Source organism: Lagopus muta, chromosome 5, assembly GCF_023343835.1.
Source record: "Lagopus muta isolate bLagMut1 chromosome 5, bLagMut1 primary, whole genome shotgun sequence".
Lineage (NCBI taxonomy): Eukaryota > Metazoa > Chordata > Aves > Galliformes > Phasianidae > Lagopus > Lagopus muta.
Window position 1 is genome coordinate 41,888,051 of NC_064437.1, and position 17,617 is coordinate 41,905,667.

Consider the following 17,617-nt stretch of genomic DNA (forward strand, 5'->3'; position numbering starts at 1 on the left):
GGGAAAAAAAGTGGAAAAAGGAGAAAAAAGAGTGGGAAAAAAAAAAGAAAAAATAAAAAAGGGAAAATAAAAGAGGGGTGGGAGGAAAGAAAAAAAGGAGGAAAAAGAGGAGGATAAAAAAAGAAAAAAGGAGGAGGAAAAAAAAGAAAAAGTATAAAAAGGAAAAAATAGCAAAAAAGAAAAAAGGAAAATAAAAGGAGGAAAAAAAAAAGAAAAAAAGAAGAAAATGTGGAGGATAAAAAGAAAAAAAAAAGTAGGATAAAAAAGAAAAGGAGGAAAAGAAGAAAAAGGGAAAAATAAGGAAAAAAAGAAATAAATGAGAAAGGAAAAAAGAGAAAAAAAGAAAATGAAAGGGAAAAAAAAGAAAAAAGAGACAAAAAAAGTGGAAAAAAAAGAAGAAAAAAAAGGAGACAAAAAAACGGAGGGAAAAGAGCAAGAAAGAGGAAAAAATATTAAAGAAAACCAAATAAAGAGCATACAAAATGTACAAAATAAAAACCAAAGAAATAGCAGAAGAAAAAGAGCAGGGGGAAAAAAAGCAATAAAGAGAAGAGGTTAAAAAGAGCAAGAAATTGGCAAAAGAAAAGGCAAAGGGAAACAATAAAAAATTAATAATGAAGGCAGAACAAATTTTTTGTTAAAAAAAAAAAGTAAAATAGCAAAGATTTTGAAAAGAGAAAAAAAAAAAAAAGTAGAAAATTTACAAAGTTGTTGGTGTGCATTTCATGCAGTGCATGACCTCATCCCTCAGGCATGCCGGCCCCGATTAGATTAAAACCCAAAATATTTACTGCCGCCGCGCTGGGGGCAGAAGGCACGCATTGGGAGTGCAGCCCCAGCCTGTAGGGCTGCGTGGGGGCCTGTGGGGGAAAGCCCCATGGAGGTGTGGGGAGCTGCTGGGGAGGCCGCCATGCCTGGACAAGAGCGTGGCACCGCAGGGCTTGGTGCTGGAGGCCCTGGGCTTGGCCTCCACGCCGTGTTCCCATTGTGCCAAACAACAGGAGGCCGCCGTGGAGTGGGAGCAATGCAGAAAGAGGGATCTGTCTGTCCTTCAAGAGGGAGATGCCGTCCTTTGGGTCAGGCTGCCCAGAGCCCCGACCAACCCAACCATCAGCCCTTCCCGTGCAATGGGAACGGACCGAAGGAGGTCTGTTCCTGCAGCGCTGGGCGGCTGCCAGAGCCTGCTGGGAAAGGAGAGGGGAAAAAGTTGCTCTCCTTCTAGGAACGGCCGCTCCAGCCAACAGAAACCCCCTGCCATCCCAAATGTCTGGGGGGACCCCAATGGCAATGTGGGGTGGTGGGGATGGGGCGTGACACAGTGAGCCATGGGCTCCCACAGGGCTGGGTTTGACCGCAAGCCACCCAGCAGGCAGATATTCCAAACAAATAGCAGAGAACTGAAGAGATGAGCGCAACGAACAAGGCCAGCTCTGCGCAGCCTCCCTGGAGATGCACCTTCCCCTTATTCATTTTTAATCACATCCCGCTTACTGCTGCGTGAAGCCCAAAGCCACACACTGTGTCTCCTCCTCCCCATCCCCTGGGGCTTTGCTCATCCCCACACCGCTCATCACTCCTGCACAGCCACACATCCCACCGCGCTCCTTCGTCTCAACGCAGGGAAGATCAATTTTTCATGTGTGCAGCCTTTCTCCTCACTGTGTGCAAAGAAACACTGCTTCAAGCCCACACTCTGCACTGTGCCCCCAACTTCTTTGATTGCTGCTGTTAATGGATGCAGTCTGGGGCTGCTGGGGGATGGCTTTATTTTTAGTTTTCCAAGCCCTGGCTCTGCAGAAGCATCTTAATTGCTATTCTTTAGCTGGAAAATGAAACACAGATGCGTTGCCTTACCGAGGTCCAGCAGCCTCCCGCGTGGAGCAGAAGGGAAAACATGGGAACCTGCAGAGGTCTGCAGGGTCAGGGCTGTTCACCAATATTAGCCCAGCAAAAAAGAAAAATTCACTCTCAAAAGATGGAGGGGGGCACTGCCCCATCGATGAATGGAGTGTCCAATGTGCAGGCAGCCCCCAACCTGCCCTCTGTGCCGCATCTACCTTCAAAGAGAAACTCCTTATGTATATATCACCTCGTTATACCCATGGATATTCAATTGTACCCTTATTTGTGGCCTTTGAAATGGGATTAAACAAGAAGAAATACTTAAGCACTGACATGTTTCTGCACACATGAGCACGCCAGCCCCCAGCACACCATCTCCAGCAGGCAGAGGGCTGGGGAGGTGGCTGCAGTCCCTCCCCGTGCTGAGGGTCCCACATCCCATCCCTCCCACAAAGCCTGCGTTTACTGACGCAAATTGCTTTTTTCCATCAGTGGAACGTGGGTGTTTTCCTAAAGGCGTTGAGTTTCCACATCCCACCCGGGCATCCTCTGGAGATGCTGTGGGGCACACCTCAAAGCAGAATTTCCTTCCCACTTGCAAACATCACCCTCCTTATCCCAATAACAGCAAGGGAGTGTGCTGGGGGACTGCTGGGAGCAGGCATTCCTGATCCCTGCAGAGCTAGGATGCCTGAGGCCGAGGGCTCTGAATGCCTGCACACTGCAGCCATGACGTTCCCACCCCAAAATAAATAGAGCACGGTCCCTTTTCACACCCAAATGCATTCATACCCCTCGGCCCCTTTTCTTCCAGACAATTGCTTTTGGCCCATGTTGGAAATCACTTGTCACGAAGGTGGGAAAGCGGAAAGAAGCCTTTGAGACCCCAGTGCAGGTGATGCAAATCTCCAGCCTTCATTACTCAGATTAAAGGGCTGCAGGGCTGCAGCAATTACTGACTTGCTCATTAAGCCCCTGCTCAGCCTCCCCCCCTTGTTAGGGAGGGTGTGGGTGGGGGCACAGCCCACCCCTGCCTCTCGTTATGAGTCCAGCCCAATCAGCAGAAAATACTCAGCAAAACAATGATGCAGCCAGAAAAAAAAAAAAAAAAAAAAAAATGCAAAACCAAAAGGCCCGCTTGAGCTGGAAAATCAAATGCTGTCGAGGGAACCTTGGGGGAAATCAGGGCACTTGCAGCCACAGCAGGAATCAAGCCAAGGAGGTTTTTTTTTTTGTCTTTTTTTTTGTCTTTTTTTTTTTTTTTTTTTTAAATAATCTTATGCTATTTTTAAATAATTTTTTTTCCAGGCTCCCCTTTCTGCTCTCCGCTGTCTGCGCCTCCTGCTGCTGGCAGTGGATGAAAGCAGGCAGCTCCAGCCATCCCCAAGCACTGGGGTGCAAGCAGGAGAGAGCCCTGCGTCCCTTCTTGATCATTTTGCACCCAATTAAAAACGAATCTATTCATTATGCCTATTATTTATGTTTTCAGGTGCACTCCAGATGTATTTTCTGAAGGCCTAATGCTTAGAGGCAGAATTCCCACTGTCTTTCCAAGTGCTGCCATTGAATATAGGACGCTCCGAGACTTCAACCACCACCAGACATTGGATGCTCCAATGTATTGCTACCTCCAGTGCCAGACACAACTAAAAAAAAAAAAAATTAGCAAGAACGAGCAAATACCACCAGCTACTGAGAATTCCCAGTGTGCAAGGAGGGGGAAGGCTGCGAGTCCCAAAGCAAGCTACAAAGCTTTGGGTCTGGATATACACATACATGTCTGCATGCATACCTATACAAACACTTGTAAAATAAGTGTATGTGTACATGCTTACAAATATTGCTATGTCAGTATGCATACACATATATAGTCGCTCATGCTCCCTTGCTCACAAGCACCCGCACAGCTTCTTGTTTAATTTATAACATCTTTATTGCATCTTGAAGAACCCCTGACCCTAATCCTCATGCTCAGAGGCTCTCCCCTCCCTCCCTCTCCCCTCTTACTGGTTCTTTTTTTCCTCCCTTTTCATTTTGGGGGCACGCAGTCTCTGTCCCTACACGAAGTTCCCACGGCTGAGCCAGCCGGCCCCGCTCTGCGCCCTCCAGCGCCCGCGCAGCCTCCGCAGTGGCTCCTCATCCTCCAGCTGCTCCAGCTCGGGGAAGCCCAGCCCATCCAGCACCTCGTACACACCGGCCACGGCCGCCACCTGGAAGCACAGCAGAGGGTGAGGTAGTTTTGCTGCAGATGAACGGCCGCACAGCATCTCCTTGCGTGACCCAAGCCCACTGCGCCTGCATGGCACCGACCCCTCCCCAAGCCTTCCTCCGGCTACCGCTGCTGGGTTTTATAAGCAGCTTTATGGTTTGTTAACTTTGGCGCCCTTCCGGAAATAAAGTTACAATGTGGCCTTGTTGGGTTTTTATTTATTTATTTTTTTAAATAAACACTGAAAGCACAGCGCTTGTGCTGGAGCCAAAGGGACCTTTGATGCTCAGTGGGGCACAGCATCTGCCCAAATGGGGCACCTGGGGAGGACATCTCAGATTTGAAGTCTTCCTGGAGGAGTCAAGAAGTCAGGGCAGGAGCAGGGACAAGCTGAGCATCCTAGCCTGGCTATAAGAACCTAGAAGCCAGGAATTTTTCCCCATCGTAAATTGGTGGCATTGGGTGAGGGATGAGGTTCTGTCACCTTGTAGAGGTGCAGTGTTTCCCTAACACTCAATGTGTCTTCACACACATAGGTTAATTAACAGCTTATTCAAGATACTGTGTTGAAATAGGAGCTTTCCCAGCGCTGGGAGCTCAGCCCCAGACGTTGGGTCCTAAGAGCAAAAAGTAGCAGCGGGCTGGGTCCAACACACACTGCACACCTACCTGCGAATGATAGATAAGATCACAGGCACCCTTCCTCCCCAAGCACTGCATTGCACCACATTTTGGCCCAAACAGAAACCCTACCTCACGCATCCAGAGGCTGAAGGGCCGTTGCCAGGAGTCCTTCTTCTCCAGGTGTAGGTAAGCATTGAAGAGGATCAGGTAGATGTAGCGCTCCAGGTACTGCAGGCTCCGCAGCCGCAGCAGCCGCCGCTCCTGCTCATCCTTGCCTGACCGCCCCTGCAAGCACAAGGAAGGACAAGAATCTACTTGGCAGCCCAAGCTCTCATAGTGCTGTGGCTTGCAGCATATAAAAAGCCTCCCTTTGAGTCCTGCAACCCTCAGAAATAGAGGAGGTGTTACTAAACACGTGCCTGTGCCCAGCATCCTGCCTCTCTCCTCTTGCAAGCCATTCCCTACAGGTTTTGGAAACAAGTGTTCCCATCCTTGAAAACCATGCTTTGTTATTTTTCCTTCCCCAACTGATGGTATTGCTATGAGTATGGCTCTGAATGTGATCAGTTCTGCACTGGGAAAGATGTCAGCCCCAGGTGTATGCATGGGTACTTGCACAGAGCAGATCCTGACAAGAACTTGGCTTCATGTTTGGTTAGAAAAGGTGGGAAACAGGCAGGAAACAACTGCATTAAAGACAACAACAATTGAGTAACATGGCCCCACAGAAATGCCCACTAAACCAAGGAACCTAATGGATGTCATCATCTTGATGGATCATGTGAACATGCAAGTCTTGTTGGATCTGTCTGCTGTAGCTGAGACCGAAGGAATCAGCTGGCTGTTGCTGCCAGCTTCTGCAGAAGCTCCCATCAAGGAAGCCTCCCCAAACAACACATCCTCCAGAAGCGGAAGGAAGGCATCAATCTATCTTTTCCTCCCAGTTTAGGATGGGAAGGAGTAGGAGGGAATCTGAGCTGAGCACCAGAGCACATTTTCCTCCCATCCTGCTTGTACTGACCCTGCAAAGTGTCCCTTGCAAGGCACCAAACACTGCTCCCTTCAACCCAAGACTGAACAAAGAGCAGGATGCAACAAAAACCTGCCCACAGTGGGGCTATGTACACCTGGAAGCGCACACCTTTCTTCCAGTTTGCACCTGCCAGTCAAAGCAGAGATGTCCCCATGGAGCTCGCCCATCCTGGGCTCAGATTTTGGGGAAAGAAAAAAAAAAAAACTGCATTAAAACATTTGCACACAACACCTCCAAGGCAGTGATAAAAGGCTCTTCCTAAGGCAAGGGGAACAGCGCAGCGGATGACTCCCTGCTTATCTTCCTTCCCCACCAGGCCATCAGGGCAGACTGGATACAGCTGGCTGGGAAACAGGATATGGCCAAGGAACACCCATGCACTGCTCCTCACTGCCAAGTGCCAGCAAGGGCCACGAGGAGGTCGCGGGAACGGGCGGGCAGCCGCCTTCCAAAAAATAATAATGCTAATGAATGGGAGCAGCTCGCACCGTCATCACAGCTCTGCAAAGGCAAGGCTGCCAAGAAGCGCATGGCTCAGCCAGCTGCGACGCCCGGGTGTTCCTCCTCCTTGAGTCGGAGGAGCCAGAAGGAATGGAAGGTGAACAGGACAGAGCAGCCCTGCCCTCTGCCGGCTGCAGCAGGAGGGATGGGATGCAGGATTCGGCACAGCAAGGGATGCATGGGATGCTGAGCTTATTTGGACCACCACGACCCTCACGCCCCCATTGCTTTGGGTAAGGGACCACAATGAGTAGTAAATCCATCATCAACTTAATCTTCTGCTTTTTGCTCCTCACCCCATAACCAGTTGTGGTGAACAGAGCATGTGAGAGCTGTCAGGCTTTGCTGTATTTTCCTGTTTTGATGGGGAAAATAAATAAATAAATAAATCATGAAGGAACCTAAAGCCACCACCCAAGGAACCCTGGTGACATGCGACATAGCTTTGGTGTGAAGTCCCACCCCTATCCATGGTGTGGCTGCCCTATTTAGGTTTTGGTGGTTCAGCTGTATGGCAGAAAAGGGCATTGCTCACCTGCCGGTAGGTGCAGATGATGATTTCTCGGAGGTGGTAATGCATGGGTGTCATGGTCTCACTGACCGTGTCCAGGGCCATATCCACCTCCTTCTTCATCCGGTGACCGTCAGGCAGGAGTTGGACCACCTTCATCACTACCTAGAACACAGGTAGAGCAGGAGGAGCTTCACCTGCTGCTCTCAACCCAACCACTCCATGCCCATGCTCAAACCCCAAGACCAGGAAAGGACCATTCTCCCCCGAGCACATCTCACAGGACTTTGGAGACTCTACACCATGGGGCTACATTGGATGCAGGACTCACCTCGAACTCCCCTTTAGTGTACTTGGCATCAGGCACACTCACAATCTCCTCATCACTCATCTCAGGGATGCCCTGCAGGAGTCAGAGAAGGACAGAGTGTTACACACTTGGCACATCTGAAATTTTACCCATCTACTCTGCAAGAGAACTACATCTCTCCCACCATTAACCCTTCATTCCTGCAGAGCCTCCCACCACTCCACAGGAACATGACAACATCTCCACTCCTTCTACAGTTCCTTTGTGGCTACACTGAGGCAACAAAAAAAGGAACTGTCCTACAGCCCCCACCAGCTGGAAGCATTGGTACCCACATTGAAGTGCCAGAGCGTGAGGACAGCGATGACCATGGCTGTGGTGGTCCTGCCCCGGCCACTGGCACAGTTGAACACAAAGGCTGTCTGTGAGTCCTCAGCCAGAGCACTCTTCATCGCCTCCAGCAGCTGGTCAAAATCCTGTGAGACCAACACCAAGGGTTTTAAGGAGGGTGGTCACACCATAAAAACAAACAAACAAACAAACACGAAGGCAGCTTGAGGATGTGGTGGCAGTGCTGCTACCTGCTCCCTGGGAGCACAGAAGTCAGGGACTGGGATGCGCCGGTAGGTCAGTCCCTGGCAGGTGCTTTTGTGCTGGTTGAAGATCTCCTGTGTGGTCAGACAGCTCTTGAACATCTTCATCTGCTTCTCTGCTTCCAGGTAGACCTCCAGCCACTTCTGTGACTTCAGCAGGTCACCCTTCAGCGTGGACTCAAGTTTCTGCAAAGAACAGAGAAAACCTCACCACCAGAACTATCAAACCTACTCCTCTTCCACCCATTTCCCTTGTTTGTTTTTTATTTTTTATTTTGGTTTTTTTTTTGTTTTGTTTTTTTTTGTTTTGTTTTGTTTTCTTTCCCCAGTATTTTTATGTTCTAAGATACAGCCTGACACAGACCCACACTCCAGGTTCTGGCCACCATTTCCCTCCAGGGACCTTTAGCACTGCCATGCCCAAGACTCCAGAGAGCTTCTCCATGCAGCCAAGATGCTGCTGGCAGCAAAATCCCCTTCACCATCCAAACAAACAAACAAATAAAAATCAAACAAGTAGCTATGGTGGGTGAGGGGCTAAGACTCATTTCCCAGGGACATCTCCCTCATGAGGGCTCAGCAGAGTGGGAGATGCCTTTTCCTCATAAGGGACATGATCTAAACCTCTGTCCTACATCCAGTTATCTGCAGAAAGCTCACAGGAATGTAATGCAAGGTCAAATTTAGCTGAAATGGGCTATAGGGTAAAATTCTAGAGCAAAGAGACGTGACAGAGGGAAGGAGGAGGCCTGAATCACCAGCCATGAACACACTGAGGAGCAGATTTCACACAAGCCCAGTGTGAAACCTTTGTGCATCCTTCCCTTGGCACCATTTGGGGCAAAGCCCCTGTGCTTCTGGTGATCTCCAGCAAAGATGCTCATATGCAAAGAGGAGATGCCTTCAACAAGCATTGCACCCAGAACGCATTACCCCAACGCAGGACCAGGCACACCAAGGTGCACCCCAAAGCCCAGGCTCACCTCCAGCTGTTCAGGCGTGGATACCGGCACAGGGATGAGCTGGTCGAGGCTTCCTGGCTCCCTGAGTGTGTAGATTTGCTCATTCCCCTCCAGCACCACCTCTTCCCGCAGGCTGACCCACAAGATGTGCGAGTGCTTTCTCTTTGCATCTGTCAGGTACCGCAGGACGCTGCCAAGGGCCTGGAGGGAGGGGTAGCCCAGGTGAGGGGGTGGCACCCAAAGGGGTGGCCCTGCCTGCCACAAGGCACCTGCCTCTCACCTTGGAGCTGGGCTGTGCTGTCCCATAGATGGGCATCTTAGGCACTCGTCGGAAATTGGCTACGCTCATCTCCTTCACAGTGCTCAGCACATCTGGGCAGAAGCGCTCATCCACCACCTGTGGCAGAACAGACAGGGCTGGGCACGTGGTGTGCACAAAGTATCACTAGGAACACACCCGTCCTGGCGGAAGAGATGGACCTGGAGGCCCAAGAATCAACACCTGCCTCGCCACAGAGAACCCCTTGCTTCTCCCACCCCCCCAAACCTCCTTAAGGTTGAGCATCCCAAGACCACCCCCAGCAGACAACCAGCCCTGTCCCTACACCCAGGCAAGGCACTCACCAACACTCGCGTCCCCTTGGTGATGAGGTCCCCGGAGATGGTAAGTTCAGAGGAGTTCATACTCGCCTGCAGCCGGTAGAGCTCAGGGTGCCGGCACATCCACCTGCTGAAGCTGAGGGCAAAGCCCAGGGGGTACTGCCGGCGGGGGGCCGGGGAGGGGGCACGCCATCAGCCTGGGCTCACCCCCCGCCCCCCCTCCCCCACATGCTTCCAAAGCTATCAATGGTGATGCCATCCTCCTCCCTTCAGCTTGAGACATCGCCCTGCCCTCCCACCACCCAGCCAGGAGACATGGCCTTTACCTGCTCGTGAAGGTAGTAATTGAAGGCAATCAGGTAGAAATAGCGTTCAAGGCTCTGCAGAGTCCTCTGAAGGAAATATTCTTTGGTGCTGTTCCCCTAAAAGCAAACAACACATCGGGCATTCATCACGTCCATAGTGGATCACAGGGCAGGAGCAGCTCCTGCTGGAGCCCTGGGACACTGGGCAGGAGAGCACCACATGCCTGCTGAAGAGGAGATAAGCAAGGAGCAAGCTGGCCTGAGGCAGTTTTTAAGTACTGTTTTGGGGGAAAGGAAGCAGAAATGCCATTTAAGTCCCTGGCCTTAAGAAGGTTTTTAGCGTTTTCACACCAACTTCACCAAGCTGCTTCCAAATGAGGATGGCAGTGAAAAAAACCCACAGAACTGTATCTGGAATAGTATTTGGTGCCTTTTTCTTTTTTAATTTATATCTTTAAGTGAAACATTTCAATATTTTTCCATATTAAGAGATGCTTAGAGCTATAAATTTTTATTTCAGATCAAACAAAGCCTTTCCTTTCACCCAAGGACGCGCCGGGAGCAGGTCCAACATGATACAGCCTGCCTGCCTGTCCAGGAGATACAATGTCCAGATGCCACTAGGAGAGCAAGACCCAAACAGAGGGGTTTGATTAACACAAGATGCCAACACTGTCTTGGACACCACTATGGCCTCCAGGTGTGATGCTCGAGCCATCAGGCTTCCGTAAGAGCCATGGGGTTTCCCCAGAAACGAGTGGGCTTTCCCCTGGGGATGCAAGCTCAAAACCTCAGGACAAGCTGAAGAGCACCCAACTCTACACGAGGTTCTCGCAAAGCCTCTTTGGAGACTGTGGTCCGTGAGATAAACCCCAGGGGGACACACATAACCTGCCCCTACTGCCTACAAGCAAAAACCCCATCCTGGACATGATAGAAACCCTGTTAAGACATGCATTGCAGAAGATCCTTTCCTGCATCGCAGGCAGACTTGGCAAGCAGGCTTTGCGTGCTGCCAACGCAATGGCATTGAGTCATAAATATTTACTTGTGATCCACAAGACAAATCCGGCCTGCTGTCATTTATCAAGAGGCAGAACAGTACATTGGCTTCCAAAACTCACAACAGAACCCAGGAGCATGGAATCACACCAGGGTCAGGCCAGGAAGGGCCAGGCACTGCAGGGATGGGACTGAGCATGCCACCCAAGACCCTGCATCACATCACTGCAGCAGTTCAAACTCCTTTCCCCCCCACCCAACTCTCTCTGCCCGCAGAGTCCTTTCCTCTCCTTCTCTCCCCCCACCCACATCACCCAGCACATTTTCCTGGCCCCTTGCCATTGTTTAAACGTGCTCTTGCTACGTGCAGACTTCAAATAAACACTCCTCTGGGCTAATTTACAGCAATCCCCAGCCATTTGTTTTCCACTGTCGAAGACGACACAGAGCAGCCCTCCCCAGTGTGAATGGAGGGTCAGCCAGATCACCCTTTGCCCCCAAAGTGCCCAAGAAAGGCACCCATGGGTGCCCCTACATGTCTGTCCACACTTGGCCCCCTAGCCAAGAGTCTCCACGCTGCACACAACAGCATGTGCCACCACATGAAGCAGTACTAAGCAGATGCAGACCTGCCCTAGGAAATAAACAGGGAAGGATGGAATTTGGGGTTCCTCACTGTAGTGGCATGTTCGTCACACCCCAATGGAAAAATTCATCCCCAGAAAGGCTGGAAAGGGAGTAAAAAGTGGACTCAGATCTGGGATTCAAGTCTTCTCAGTCAGCCAAAAGAAGCCTGACTGGAAAAAGCCTGAAGAGATGCTGGATCCCAAACCACTCATTCTGCAGTTTTAAGGATAGCAAAAAATAAAGACACAGGGTATTATCTGTCTCAAAGGCATCTGTCAGAATCAGAGACACTGCTCAAAATAAGAAGTCAGGTTTCCTTGAAGCCCCAGCCTGCTCAATTTCATGGCTCTTAAATAGGAAAAACCTTCACAACCTTCCAGGTTCACACACCCCTGGGAAGCTTCCAGAGCACAGGAAGTTTTGGATTTTTATAATTTACATTCTTCCTATCTGCTCATGAAAACATTTCTATAAATTACCATGCACAGAGCAGGGTTATAAAGGCAGCTGAGCAATCCTCTAATTAATGGCTCACTAAAAGGGGTCCTGACTGATGCTCCATGGCTCAGTTTTGGAGATGAGGATGTCACCCTAGCAGCAGTACCTGGATCTGGTAGTCTTCTCCAATCCCTTCCAGCTTCTTCTTGGACTCATAGATAGCTTCCTTCATGTCGTGCATCTCTGAGCAGGAGGCAATCACGCTGTCCACCTTGAGCAGGGAGAGCCAGTGAGCAGAGGAAGCCCTCCTTGCCCATCCTGAGGTCAGCATGGGTTTGGCAGACTCCCCCCACTTACCTCCTCCACCATCTGTTGCCCTTTGGGTACCATCTCAATGAAGCTCTGGATGACCCGAAACCTGGCCCTTGGAGTCGTTTTGGCTGGATGCGGCGGGCTGCCCATGGAGAAAGGAGAAAAAGGCCATTAAACCAACGAGCACCGTGGCCATCCTGGCCACCCTGGGACTGTCTCGCTTACTCAGGCTTTGGTGCTGCTCCCCGGTGATGGTAGAGGATAAGGGTGCCCAAGGCCATGCCCAAGTTGGTCCTGCCCACACCAGTCTGGCAGCTGAAGAGCAGTGCTGGCGGGGGGCGGTTGGGATCCCGCAGCAGCAGGCCAGGGCTCTCCTAGGAAGAGACAGGGATGGATGGTGCCCAGAGGCAGCAAGGAGAGCACAGGCATGGACATCTCCTCATGGTGACCAGGCTGATGTACAGCCCCATCAGTGATGATCCCTTCTTCCATGAATTAACGATGGGATCACCATTAGTCCCACTACCCATCCCCAGTCTTCCACACCAGGCCTGCCACCAAAAGCATTTGCACCAAACCCAGACCATTTCTCCCAAACAGGAATTCCCTGCAGGAATGCCAGGCAGCATGAGAAATGGTCACCTCCAGCAAGGACAAGCAGGGCACAATCACACACATAAGCTCCCCATTATATGAAGCCAAAAAGGGAAGAAGGTAGACTCAGGAACCCCTCCAGCTGGTGCTTCCCCAGGCAGGCTACCTTGCACAGAAAGAACTTCTGTTTTATTTTAGAAGAGGGAAGACTATGGTGACACCAAGCCTGCACATTGGTTTGGTGACTGTCGTATATGAAGGGCTTGCAAAATAAAGTCCACCCAAAATTAATCAGCCTAAACAAGGAGCTACCAAGGCCAGGCTGGATGGCGCTGCGAGCAACTTGGTCTAGTGGGAGGGTCCTATAGCAGGGAGATTGGAATTTAGAGGTCCCCTCCAACCCAAACCATTCTATGATTCCAGGAGCATCTCCAGCACTCTGCCAGGGGTGGAGACGGCTCCTCTACTCAAGTGCAGAAGTAACAGACCTTCCCACCAGTCCCAGAAAGCTGAGGAAGCAAATCCCACCCCAAAATCCCCATGGTTTTGCTTGGCTCACCCTAAGAAAACAGATGAAAGCATCAAACTGCTCCTCCAGAGGGGCCCCATCCACGGGCAGGGGCAGGCGGTGGTAGCGGTAGGTGGGCTGGAGGAAGATGGGCCGGCGATACACCTCCTCTGTCACATGGATGTCTTCCTCACCCTGCACCCGCACAGTGTGCGGCTCGTCCCGAAAGCGCTCAATGTCATTGTAGACATAGTAGACTCCTTCGCTCAGCTGTGCAAAGTCATGGATCTAGTGGAGATGGAGATTGCCATCAACGCCTGTGAGCCTGGTGGATGCTCATGGAGGCCCCATGCAGCATCTGTCTGCTTCAAACCCCTCCATGAGACATCCAAAGGTGGGGAATAGGCCCAATCCCCATCTCATTGCTTCTGATTTTATGCTTTCTTGGACACCCAAGGATACAGAGCTGCATGCTAGAAGATGGAGAACCCTATCAAGGCCCCAGCATCTCCCCCAGCCCATGGGGATCACCTCTTTGCGGATGGTGAGCTCCAGGTCTTCCACACGCAGCCTCCTCTGCAAACTGTGGAGGTTCTCATGGAGGTTCTCCTTGCCCCGTGGTGTGTAGGGCACAAAGTCACTCTCCACCCGCAAGAACAGCACGGGTTCCTCACGAACACAGAAGACGACACACTCCTGGAAAGATGGCCACAGATGAGGGATACGAGGGATGACACCACACATGCAGCAGGGGAAAAGGCTTCCCAAAACTTCGTGCCAACCTCCTCCACAGACCAGCCAGCAGCTCTGGAGACGGAGCATTTCGGCCACTCTCCCCACAGATATCCCCTCGACTTCCACAACAATCTACAGATCCTCTCCCACAAACAAGAGCAGAAGCGCCCAGCTTTAAGGCCACGCTTGCTCCCACTGCACCAACCTTGTGGCCTTCTCTCTGCAGCTTCTGCAGCACAAGCTTGAAGCCATTGAGGCTGGGCTGACCCATACCAAACACCGCATAGCCTCCTTTGGCTTGCCGGAAATTCGGAGCACCACTGGTGCTGGTAGTGTTCAAGACATCCAACTTGCTGTACACATCTCTGACCATGAAATATTTCCCCTGCAGGATAAGAAAGAAGATGGAACAGGATCCGAGCACAGGAAGCATGCGGGAGCAATGAGCAGCTATGCCAACCTGCACCAGGTAGTGCTCCAGTGTGGTCTCACAGATGCGTCCCACCGTGTAGTTGGCCTTCAGCAGGTCATCATGGATCTGGAACTCCTCCCTGCAGTTATACCTGGAGGAACCACATGCAGAAGGAGGTAAGGTTACCCAAAAACAAACAAGTAGGGTTTTCTTTTTGCCAAAAGCATGGAGAGAGAGAGGAGCATGCAACAAAGGATAGAGAGGGTTTGAAATGAACCAAGAAAGGATAGCGTTCAATCTGGAGACAGCAAGAAGGGCTTGCAAGCTGCTGGGACTCACGTGATGACCACTGGTGCCACTTTGTTGGTGATGATGGACTTGGCCTTGCTATTGTGCAGCCCGAGGGTCTGGAACGAGTGGATGCTCAGGGAGCGCTGGTCCTCCATGGTGCCAATGCCGTGCACACTCTCAAAGGCAGAGGCTGAGACCGCCTGCTGAGCCGTGCTGGCGGTCGTGCCCATCATCCACAGGCTGCACAGGGACAGAAAAACAGGGTTGAGGGGAGGGAGGGAGAATGGTAAAGGGAGAGGAATTTTTTCAGCTGCCCCGCACGGCAAGGGGAGGCCCATTTCCGAAGAAACACGAACCCTGCCCTTCCCGTGCTCTCCAATTTCCTTCCCGCTCTCCTTATGGGCTTTCTTCCCCCCTTGTCCTCCAGGCAGGGTCCAGCCCCACCGTGGCTGAATTCCCAGCACGGCTTCTCTGCCATCAGGGCTGGGAAGAGGAGAAAAGGAGAAACCCTGGAGCCAGCCCCCAAAATGTGATGAGTCAGCAGATGGCACTGCAGAGTGACCTGCAGCTTCCCGTCCCGGCAGGACAGCCATTAGCCTCCTGTGCCCCAGCGCGCTCCGCGAGCATGGAAAATGCTTGAAGAGCAGAGAAATACAGCTAAGTGCTCCAGCTCTCCGTGATTTCCTCCCAGGCTCATTCCCAGCACGCTGCATTTGTTGTTGCACACCGGGATCGCAGCCGGCTTTCCTGTGCACATATAGAGGCACATACATGTGCATGCCAACATGTGTGTGCTCATGCATGCACATCCTCAAGCGTGAACATGCATGTGCCTGCAGACATGTGCCTGCATGCATACAGAGGACTCCAAAGGGGAGCAGAGGACAGCCAGGAGCATCCCGCCACGCTCGGCCGCCCCAGGACAATGCTGTGCCTGTTCTTCCTGTTAAGCCCAGGAAGAAAAAGGCGCTTTTCTTGCTTCTGTAGCAAACGCACAGCACTGGGGCTCGGCTGCATGGACACAAATGTGCTGGGAGCTGCGCACTGATGTGTAACCAGCACCCCAACCCACAGATGCTTCTGCAGTCTGCTCGGCTGCCTTGCAAACAGGCTTTGTCACCAAGACCGGATTTTTGGCCGCCTTGTAAAAAGCCACTTCTTTCCTCTAAACCAAAATAAATAAATCCCATTGCTTGTTTGCTACTTGCAAACCATACAGCCCTTCTCCACCAAAAGAAGAGCAGCGCTCCCACTCACTCTGACCTCGCCCCACTGTTTCCCACCGTGTCAGCCCCCACATATGGGTCCAACCCCCACGGCACGGGGAGCTGGCAGGGGCCCAAGGCCAGCACTAACAATAGCCTAAATATAGCGGGTGGGCCCAGCTGCAGGATGCATCTGCCACGGTGGGAGGAAGCGTGCACTTGCCCTGGCTGCCTCATTGTCAGCGGGAAGAGCGAGGACAAACAAACCACTGCTGCACCCCCCAGCACTGCACTTCAGTTATGTATTTTAAAATATAGAGATTTTTTAATGTTTTCAGCAGGGAAGCACCTCACTGATCCTGGGCGTCCCACCCAGGTTTTACACTGTCTATAGCAGAACTAGTGCCACGGCCACTCGTCCTCTGTGAGCACAATAAGGCCTCTCCCTGGGAGAAACCCCCAAATTACACCCTTCCCTGCAAGCTGCTCGTTTACAGCTTCCTAAATTAGGACGGCTATGCCATTACCAAAGGCACCGCACTGCTGGGGGAAAGCTTTGTGCCAAGCAAGCCATGGCCCTGAATTGCCCCAAAACCGGGGATTTAACCCCAAAATGGGAAACGTGCAGTGCTCTCCGGAGGGTCGTGGGGGTGGGCAGGAAGCACCGCCGGATGGAGCGGGGAGCACGCGGCATCACCGGAGGGAGGAAGTGATGGAGCGTGGTGCTGCCCCTGCTCTCTCATCCCTTTCTCCAAAAGCAAAAATACCCTGGGGGGGGGGGAGAAAAAAAAAAAAAAAAACACAAAAACACAAAAAACAAAAAACGAAGAGATGGGACAGCACACCCTCTCCGATGCAAGGGGGGAGCAAGCTGGGTTTAGAGCGGTCAGGAAGAAAGCACCGGGAGGCACACTGAGTGGCTTAAAATACGTGTTTAAAAGTTGGAAAAGGGGAAGGAATCAAGGCCATGCTCCTTTCGGGTTGCAAACTGGAGCTGAGCCCGATGACCGTAAGGGTCCCTTCCTACGGGGTCCCCCCGCAGCAGACTGCGCCGGAAGGAAGCGGCTCGCTTCAGCGCAAAGAAAGCTCAAAGAAAAGGTGAGAAATACCACCGCGGGGCGTCGGAAACGCAGCGCTCGCCCGGAGCTGCTCGGCTCCCAAACCCACCGAAACCAGCCGAGCCCACAGCGCTTCGCAGCGGTTCCCAGAAAGCTCGGAGCGGCACCCCGCGGGATAACGACGCGAGAGCAGCCCCGCAGCACTGCAGGACGTGGCCAGGACTCTCGCCCCGTCATTTTGCCCCGCGCACGGCAAGGGCAGCACGGGGCTCCCGGACTGCGGTTCCCCCGGGAGAGCGACCGAGGGATGCAGACCCGAGCATCCCCGCAGCCCCCCCGCCCCGCCCTCCCAGCGCGGTACCTGGTGGCTCCGTGCGGCTCAGCGCTGCCGCGGGCGGCTCCGGGCCGGCCCCATCGGGGCTACGGGGCCCGGGCTGGCGGAGCAGCCCCACGGCCGCCCACCACCTGCGTCCGCGCGTCCCTCCGGCCGTCGGTCCGGGTGCGGGGCGGGGCGGCGGGACGGGTTTAAGCGGCCCCGCTGCGGTCCGGCTCCGCCCGCTGCCGCCCGGCTCCGCCCGCGTCCCGCCGTGGCACCGCCCCGCTCCCGAGGGCTGAGCCTGGGGCTGGGGGCGGGTCTCACGCCGCGGCCCCCAGGACCCCAGGGAGCGTTCAGCCCGCAGCCCTTGGGGTCGGCACCTTTCCACTTTGGGACCCCACAGCTTACTGCAGCCCCTCGGGGTCTCCCTGGCACTTTGCCAGGGATCCAACCCGTTTCTCCTCGAGGTATCCCCCAGAGTGTAGGAGCACCCAGGCCCATTAGGGACCATTACCACACAGCAGTCCCTCGGTCACAGTTCCCATCCCTTGGGGATGCCCTGGTACATTGTCCCCCTATCACCCTACAGCCTCCTGCACATTCATTGGATTGAATTAGAGAGTCATAAA

General features: G+C 52.6%; 1 protein-coding gene across 1 annotated transcript; it reads right to left on the reverse strand.

Moving 5' to 3' along the window:
• Positions 1–3,263: 3,263 nt before the first annotated feature.
• On the reverse strand, positions 3,264–17,172 carry PALD1 (phosphatase domain containing paladin 1). Its single transcript, XM_048946217.1, has 19 exons — positions 17,034–17,172; positions 14,458–14,649; positions 14,167–14,269; positions 13,912–14,091; positions 13,503–13,667; positions 13,023–13,259; positions 12,095–12,243; positions 11,915–12,011; positions 11,724–11,828; positions 9,512–9,607; positions 9,210–9,344; positions 8,866–8,982; positions 8,607–8,786; positions 7,612–7,809; positions 7,366–7,506; positions 7,052–7,123; positions 6,745–6,885; positions 4,805–4,960; positions 3,264–4,052 (listed from the first exon to the last, which is right to left on the reverse strand). Exons 2-19 carry the CDS (start codon positions 14,640–14,642, stop codon positions 3,900–3,902), a joined length of 2,610 nt encoding a protein of 869 aa, XP_048802174.1. The 5' UTR covers positions 14,643–14,649; positions 17,034–17,172; the 3' UTR covers positions 3,264–3,899.
• Between the last annotated feature and the right edge of the window lie 445 nt (positions 17,173–17,617).